Source organism: Paramisgurnus dabryanus, chromosome 21 (assembly GCF_030506205.2).
Source record: "Paramisgurnus dabryanus chromosome 21, PD_genome_1.1, whole genome shotgun sequence".
In the NCBI taxonomy this organism is placed as follows: Eukaryota; Metazoa; Chordata; class Actinopteri; order Cypriniformes; family Cobitidae; genus Paramisgurnus; species Paramisgurnus dabryanus.
In genome coordinates this window covers 23,760,093-23,768,879 of record NC_133357.1, presented here as the reverse complement: position 1 = coordinate 23,768,879, position 8,787 = coordinate 23,760,093, and the positions used below count along the sequence as shown (strand labels likewise).

The following is an 8,787-nucleotide window of genomic DNA, read 5'->3' as shown; positions in this document are numbered from 1 at the left end:
TCCACAATGATTTATAGCATCCTAAACAAACCCATGAAACTTTAGTATTTACTGTAGTTAACTGTAGTAAATTTTACAGTAGTAAATAGTCAGTACCAAGTAGCAGTGCTTCGCCTACTGAGAATATAGTTCCCAGTATGTATACTGTTAAAAGATGTCTGTGTCTCATATGATCTTGTTATTTGTACACGCTGTGAATATATAAATCACAACATATAAATAGGAAAATGTTTGAGTTATTTTGTCACTTACTGGGAGCAGTATGCTAGCTGGAGCCATTCACTTCCAGTCTTTGTGCTAAGCTAAGCTAGTGGTGGGTGCATCAGACAAGAGTTATAGCACGCACAGAAATGAGAAAGGTATGTATGGACTTATCTAACTCTGGAGATATGGTGAATAAGCTAAAGTCCCAAAAAGTCGGCGTGTTCCTTTAAAATGCCCAACTATACATTAGATAATAATATGTTTACAGCAGGGTACAAAAAGTGTTTTTGGTCTATATGGCTAATCTTGCCCTTCATGACAACTGTGAGGGGGTGAATTTTTTAAGCCTTAAAGTTCTGCATAATTAAGGGCGTGGCCACTTGAATGATGGGTGAACTGCCACTGCTGTCACTACTTTCAAGTTAGGCAGGCGTGGTTTCAACCAGCCACCTCAGCTTCACCCACATCCTGCCTTTTTACCCATTTTCGGTTATCAGCGGGTGATGCACGGTTACGCGATGCCAAGATGGCGACTGCAGGCTCTGCCAACTATTGACTTCAAAAAGCTCTTCACAAACCTATGGGTGACATCATGGACACTACTTACATATTTTTCCAGTCTATATATAATAAGCTATATGTTTTGGTCAAAATCACATCCATACAAATCATATTGTCATATTGAAAAAAAAAAATGTTTTTAAAATGGCCCACCCAAACCTGCCACAGCCTTGCTTGGCTTCAAAAATATTTGGCAAAATATTTAATAGTTGCTTTTCATCCCAATATTTTTTTTGACAAAACCTATTCAAAAATTATTAAAATAATTGTTCTGAATGCCACATTTTTGTTTTATCTAAAACGTTTTTAATAAAAAGAGGTGGAAAAAATCCACACATATTTAGAAAAAATTTAATCTTTCCAAAGATAAATTACAAACATACTCTCTGTACATGGTTGACAAAGACAATAAAGTCTGTTCATGAGTTGTCAGAGAAGACTTGACCCATAACAGCCAGTTTGGCACTAAAAGGTTGAGTAGGGCAAGAGAGCACACGTGCTTTCCTCCTGTCTCCTGGCTTCAGTGCTATGCTCTCTTGTGCACCTACGGGTCCTGAAGTCTCGTCTGATTGGTCCATCGGGTGCCTGAGTGGATCTGAGAAGCTGAGGAGTATATCCTGTAACTCCCTGCGTTCCTCCTGCTCTCGACTGCAGCAGTGAAGGGCCGCGGGGTCGAGCGGATGAGCCTCCGTGTTGAAGACGTAGCCCCCTGCGCTGAGTATGCAATCCCCCTGCGGGCCGCCGAGCTCGAACTCTGTGCCGCTGTTGTGCATGAAGTTTTCAGGATCAAAAAGAAGGTAGAGGTATTTAATGGTTTCCGCCAGGAAAAAGGACTCCATTCGGTTGTCCAGCTTGTGGTCCCTTACGTCCTTAACCTTCATCAGAATCAGAAAGGTAAAGATTTTATACGTTTTGTACAGAACTCTACTGATATCAGTATTGAAGCTTTGAGACAGAAAAACTCAAGAGTCACTCACAGTGGCAAAACCACATTTCACCCGGCTGATTCTGTCTATTGATTCTACTGCATCCCGACCGAGCTGTATGAAGGTTGGGTCACCTGTGGCTTTATACAGATACATGGCACTCTCGATCAACTCTGTAACACAACACACACACTCACTCAGTATGCTCCATTCAATTCACTTTTTATGATGTTAACTTTCACACCAAACCACTGCAACGGTATTCTGAGAGATTCCTTAAAGGGGACAGCGAATGAAAAAACATTTTTACCTTGTCTTTGTTGAATAATGGTGGTCTACCCACATTCCCCAACATACAAAAAGTGCTAAACATGCTAAACATCTCAGTCTCATAGAAATTCCTCTTTTAGAAATGTCAGCCAGAAAACGGCCCAATCTGAAAAACTGATGCTTATGACATCACAGGCATCTCAAAGCCCCTCCACTTTAAAATAATTGGCTACATTTTTTGAGTGGCAGCAAAGTCAGCCAATCAGTAATGAGATTGCAAGTTAAGCCAGTAGGGGGAGCCAAATAGGTGCAAAACCACTTGTTTAAAATCCCCCACCCTAATAGAGCTATCTGAGAGAGGTTTTTAGGAAGCTTCTAAGGCATTACAGACCCAAACAAATTTTTTTTGTCTACATGTCACATCACAGAACAAGGATAAATACTCTGTTCAATCATTCTATGTCACCTTTAATGTAGATATGTAGTTACTAGAATGTTCTATGTTGTTGCTATGGTGTTCCAGGGAGTTGCTAGAGCATCGCTACGGTGTCCTAGGAGTTTGCTAAAATGTTTCGGGTAGTTGTAGGGCTGTGCACAGCCCTAGGTAGTTGCTAGGGGTAGTCACTAGATTATCACTAATGGTGTTTAAAGAGTAACTAAACCCTAAAGCAACTGTTTTAGTTCATGATCTGTAAGAATGGGGCTTTATTAGTGCTGTTCATTGATTTGAGTAACTTTTTTGACATTTGGGTATAAAGTGTTTCAATGCTACAATAAAGTTGCTAGGGTAGTTGCTAGAGCATCACTTAGGTGTTTCTAGGGGGTCGCTAAGGTGTTTTGGGTAGTTGCTAGGGTAGTCTTTAAATCATCACCAGGGTGTTTCTAGGAGGTTGCTAAGGTGTTTTGGGTAGTTGCTAGGGTAGTTGCTAGAGTATCGGTAGGGTGTTCTAGAAAGTTGCTAAGGTGTTTTTGGTAGTTGCTAGGGTAGTCACTAGATTATCACTAATGGTGTTTAATAGGTTGCTAAGGTGTTTTAGGTAGTAACTAGAGCATCACTAGAGTGTTTCTAGGAGGTCGCTAAGGTGTTTTGGGTAGTCACTATAGCATCATTACAGTGTTTCTAGGAGGTCGCTATGGTGTTTTGTGCAGTTGCTAGGGTAGTCACTAGAGTATCGGTAGGGTGTTCTAGAAAGTTGCTAAGGTGTTTTTGGTAGTTGCTAGGGTAGTCACTAAATTATCACCAATGGTATTTAATAGGTTGCTAAGGTGTTTTGGGTAGTCGGTAGAGCATCACTAGGGTGTTTCTAGGAGGTTGCTAATGTGTTTTGGGTAGTCACTAGATTATTACTAAGGTTCTCGAGGAGTTTGCTTAGGTGTTTTGGTTAGTTTCTAGGGTAGTCGCTAGATCATCACTAGAGTGTTTCTAGGAGGTCGCTGAGGTGTTTTGGGTAGTTACTAGGGTAATAACTAGAGCATCACTAGGATGTTTTCCTGAAGTTGCTAAGGTTTTTTGGGTAGTAGCTAGGGTAATCGCTAAAGCATCACTAGGGTGTATCTAGGAGGTCGCTAAGGTGTTTTGGGTAGTTGCTAGAGTAATGACTAGAGCATCACTAGGGTGTATCTAGGAGGTCGCTAAGGTGTTTTGGGTAGTTGCTAGAGTAATGACTAGAGCATCACTAGGGTGTTTCTAGGAGGTCGCTATGGTGTTTTGTGCAGTTGCTAGGGTAGTCACTAGAGTATCGGTAGGGTGTTCTAGAAAGTTGCTAAGGTGTTTTTGGTAGTTGCTAGGGTAGTCACTAAATCATCACCAATGGTGTTTAATAGGTTGTTAAGGTGTTTTGGGTAGTCTGTAGAGCATCACTAGGGTGTTTCTAGGAGGTGCTAATGTGTTTTGGGTAGTCACTAGATTATTACTAAGGTTATAATAAGATTATTACTATTAGTTGCTAGGGTAGTCGCTTAAGCATCACTAGGGTGTTTCTAAGAGGTCGCTAACATGTTTTGGGTACTTGCTAGGGAAGTTGCTAAAGCATCGCCAGGGTATTCTAGAATGTTCTAGAATGTTACGTTCTATTTTTAAATGTAAATGTAAATGTAATCAATGATATATAACAACACTGATGCTTTCTAAGAACGACCAATTAATGATTCAAATAAGTCATTGGAAGATACTGCAGTCCCATCTCATTGTAGATACCTGGTCGCAGAGGGTAGCCCTCTCTTTTGTCCACTGTGTAACCTTGAGGAATGCTGTAGAACTCCGGAAGACCTCCAAACTGACGCCACACACTGTAGTAATTATGGAAGGTCTTTGTTGCGCTAGAAATATCACCTATTAAACTCTGATATTTAAAAAGAAAATACATGTAAATGACCTGGGCCTACAAGACAAATTATTTATTTATCAGAATGTAAGTATGGTGAAGAATATTCTCTCACTTGTAATCCAGGCCAGAAAGCCTCCAGCGATTGAAACACAGGCATTGATACGGTTCCCTTATGCATCTGCACCCACAGATACCAATCATCAAACTTAGTGTAGTTCTTTATGGACTTATCATATTCTGAAACACACATTTAAGACTCCATAATGCTTTCACACAAAAAAGATAACATCATAGCAGCATAATTCAAAATTCGTGTAAGGTAGCACAAGAACAGTCACAGAATAAGTATAAAGATACATTTCCGCGTTTTTACCCTGAAACATCGTCAGCAGCTCCTCATCTTGTAACATGATGGCTCCCTTCACAAGATACTCAAAGTATGAATCCACACCTGCCCCAATCCCTGCGTCCTGAGCCACCCACTTAGACGTTATGACATCTATATGGTTGCCAACCTGAATAGAAAGTAAACGTCACAAAGGCTGATGAAAGGTTCAAGTCAGCGGCCATCTTTTCTGTTTTATCAAGATTATTTCAATATGTCAGACAGAAATAGTAACAATTTTGCTTCACTTTGTTGATAGGGTGCTTTTTTTGGAGCTTCGAAGCACTGATCCCTATTCACTGGCATTACAAAGCCCAATAATTATTTTATTTTAGGGGCAGACGCTAAATCACCCTGCGATTCTCATGTGTATCTCATCAGTAAAGCCGGTTTCATCATTAGTCATCAAGAAGCTCGGCAAAATCGCATACATTATTGGATTTTTTCAACATTATGAACACGAATTTGCCGAGCTTCTCTGTGAAATACGTCTAGTCTAGTTTTTAGACAATTTTTTTGTTGAGTGTTTAAGAATAAAAAGTTATCCTATTGTCAAGAAAATACATCCTAATTTAAGACTTTTTAGATTTTTGTACTGAAAACAAGACAAAGTCATTTTTTGCGGTGCAAGTTAGGGACTGCTGCAAATGTCAGAGCTAAAAGGTTCATGACTGTGCGACAAACTACTTAACCACCAGACATAAAGATCTTACCAAGCCAATATTCGAGCGTGTTTTCCATAAGGCCCTGATAGCTTTGCGTGCCACGTTCTCAAACACAGGGTCTCCTGTGAGTCGACTGAGAGTAGAGAACTCCAAGATGAAGGTGCCCACTCCAGCAGTACAGGTGACGGGTGTCTCAGTGGGGTTAACACCCTTCAGTAGGTTAACTGTGCCATATGGCATACCTGTGGGTGTCTGGAATGCTGGAAAACAAATTAAAACTATGGGATAATTCGCAAAACATGCAAAGCTAATTGCCATGGTAATAATTTTATAAAGCTAGTGGCTTTTGAAGCTTGAGAAAATTCAGGCATCATACAAGTGCCATTGTAAAAATAAAGAACAAATGTATCTTGGTTTATGTGCTACATTGCATTTATTTATAGACTGCTCAATTATTTAAAAATCTGTTCTAGACGTGTAGACGTGTATTCGCTTACCAGGCAGCAGTTTACGGGCGGCATCCTCTGCCATTCGCAGTAGAGGTCCAGAGCAGGGCCAGCCCACCTCAACCTCCATTCCAGCACGCTTAGAAAGCAAATGGGCTGACAAAAGCCCACCAACAACTGCAGAGAAGCACAGTTCATCAAGTGACCACATAATAAACTACATATACTGGTCAACCTTTTTTTATTTCACTTTGCTACAATGCATAATTCAGTTTTCTTTCTTTTTTTAAATACTGCTTAAATTTTTTTATGTATTTTCTGGTTGTATTCTAATAAAAAGACTAAGAAATAATTACATATGATCATTAGACTATCTAATACAACAACTCTAATAGTGGCATGGTGGCCTAAGACGTTTGCACAGTATTGTAAATTCAAATAAACGTATATTTTAATTTTTTCTACTTATTTTATTGTTGTTGTAATATTAAGTTTCTTGGATTTCTTTCTATTTTAATTCTTACTTTTATTTTTATCCCTAAATGCTATAATTTTATTGCATACTGTGGGAGAGTATTGTACTAAACATTTCATCCTGTGTATAGCTGTGTACAAGATAAATAAATTTATCCTTTGAATGCAATGGTTGACTGTCAATCCCACTGGTGTTGCAATGCCTAGGACATTTCTTGAAATAGACCTAAAACCAGTTTTACAAGTTCGCTCAGTACATAATAAGAAGGACACCGGATTCCTTACCTCGAATGTTTGTCTCGAACACGGACGCATTGACGTCGGTGTCAAAGTCAACAGTGTTCTGAAGCAGAGTGGCCACACGCTGGAACTCAGTGTGGTTTCCCAAAATCTGGAATGAGGAATGAGAATTAAAGATTAGAGGTTTAATAAAACACCATCTGATCAAAAAATAAATAAATGAAAAGATTAAATACCAGCAATGTGTCCAGTGCATCAATGAGTGTAAGCGAGAAACTGAAAGAGGTTAAAACAGTGCATCATGGAAAGATCATGGTCTTCAGTATAATAGATAAAGCCTTCATTATATAGACTAAATAACAAGACTAAATTTACACAGATATATGCATTTGGCAGATATTTTTATCAAAAGTGACTTTTAGTGCATTCAACATATACATTATGTAAGGAATAATTGACGAAGGGACTTTGAATTATTCGAAAACAACGGCCTGTTGTCAGTTATTCCTTACATATGTGTTCCCTGGGAATCTGACCCATAACCTTTGCAATGATAACACAATGCTCTACCTGTTAAGCTACAGAAACAAACAGAAAACAAAGCTGGTTGTCTGGTCTAAGCTGGTTTAAGATAGAAGTAGCTGGTCTTCCAGCCTGGTCAAGTTGGTGGGTCAGTTTTAAAACCAGCCTGCTATACAAGCTAAAATCAGCTTAAACCTGCCAACCAGCTTAGGCTGGGCATAGGTCAAGCCAAGGTAAACAATGTATAGATCCAGTATATAAAGCCACCATATGCAAGAATCAGAGATGTGGCAAACTGATGTTTTTGATAAAAGCCTGTACCTGCCCCATGTGTCCTGTCCATCACATGTCAGAGGTCTCAGCTCATCATAAGGGTACGCGTTTTCCAAGTAGCTATTGTAAGCATGATAAAACATGGACTTTATTCTGTCTCTGTTGAGAAAAATAACAAACAAATGTGAACAACTTTAACAAAGACTGACTGAAATCATTTTAAAGTACACTGAATATAATAAATAATGTAACATACAAGAAGTTTAATAGACGTTAAGGTGCATTTCTGTTTATTGTTGTGTACTTATTGTGGACTACATATGAACATATGGCACAGCTGACTGAGAGCAATTAATCCTTCTTTACCATTGTGGAAACATTTCTATTTCCTTATTTGTGATGTCGCTACTGTGACTTTTACTGGACACTACACCATGATCATTCGACCCACAAATTATATGTCAATGTTGTATTAAGAAGATCATTTATAAATTTCACCTGTAATGAGACATTTCCTGCTCAGTAAAGTATTTCCCATTAACATGACTGACGATCGGAGACAGGTGTGTGGCGCAAAAAACGGCGGTGAGAAAAAAAGTAAGCATGAAGTAACGAGATCGGACACAAACACTACAATAATTTCAAGCTACATGGATATGCAGAAATTCTACAATGACAATAGGAAGTGAACGCAGAGCGCATGCGTAAGAGTGAACGCTGACGTGCTGGTAGAACTTGATTGTTTCAAAATAAAAGTAATCGGGTCTTTTTGGATTGTTGTGGAATACTTGATATTTAAACTCTTAAAATTAAACATTAGGTTATGTGGTATATATTTTTGTATTATAAAAGTAACTGTGTGGAGAAAGACTTGTTGATAAACTTAATGATTATATATTGTAAATATCACACTCATAAACCAAAATGGGCAAACAACAACCCAACAGCATTTTATTTCGAACAGAATTAGGGAAGTAAAAATAAAAAAGCAAAGAAAATGTATACAATTTTTGAAACATTTTCTTTTATTGAGTTATTGTAAAATTTCCCCATGTTGTGTTAATTTTATTTTTTATTCTTCCCTTTGATTTAATCCATTGATATTTTGAAAGTAAAATAAGCACATTGTGATCATCTTGTATATATGCAATGATCTTGTTCTTGGAATAAATAAATTAAAACTTGGGAAAAAAGTAATCGTTTTTAAAGTGGATTCCGCTATGGCCAAAATCTCGCGAGATGTTGGGTTTAGGGGTAGATTAGAATAGGCTTGTTTGAGATGCAGCTTGCCTCGCCTGAAATATAGGCGAGAGTAGCCGGCTGCAGTGAGGGGAGGAGTGAAAAAAGTGGAGGCAAGCCGGACGCTTCATGAATCTCGCAGTGTTGTTGACTGCAAACGTCAGCAATGGAAGAGATCGCGTTCGCGTATTTTATCGCGGATTAAATAGATGCAACTGAAATACCAACAAATGCATTTACATTAAGATGTTTATA

At 38.6% G+C, this 8,787-nt stretch overlaps 1 protein-coding gene across 1 annotated transcript; it reads right to left on the bottom strand.

Moving 5' to 3' along the window:
• Nucleotides 1-1,019: 1,019 nt before the first annotated feature.
• edem2 (ER degradation enhancer, mannosidase alpha-like 2) lies at nucleotides 1,020-7,995 on the bottom strand. The gene is made up of 11 exons (XM_065282352.2): nucleotides 7,792-7,995; nucleotides 7,342-7,452; nucleotides 6,735-6,774; nucleotides 6,544-6,649; nucleotides 5,836-5,961; nucleotides 5,387-5,598; nucleotides 4,662-4,803; nucleotides 4,401-4,525; nucleotides 4,159-4,303; nucleotides 1,743-1,864; nucleotides 1,020-1,640 (listed from the first exon to the last, which is right to left on the bottom strand). The coding sequence occupies exons 1-11, from the start codon at nucleotides 7,896-7,898 to the stop codon at nucleotides 1,185-1,187; spliced, it is 1,692 nt and encodes a 563-aa protein (XP_065138424.1). The 5' UTR covers nucleotides 7,899-7,995; the 3' UTR covers nucleotides 1,020-1,184.
• Between the last annotated feature and the right edge of the window lie 792 nt (nucleotides 7,996-8,787).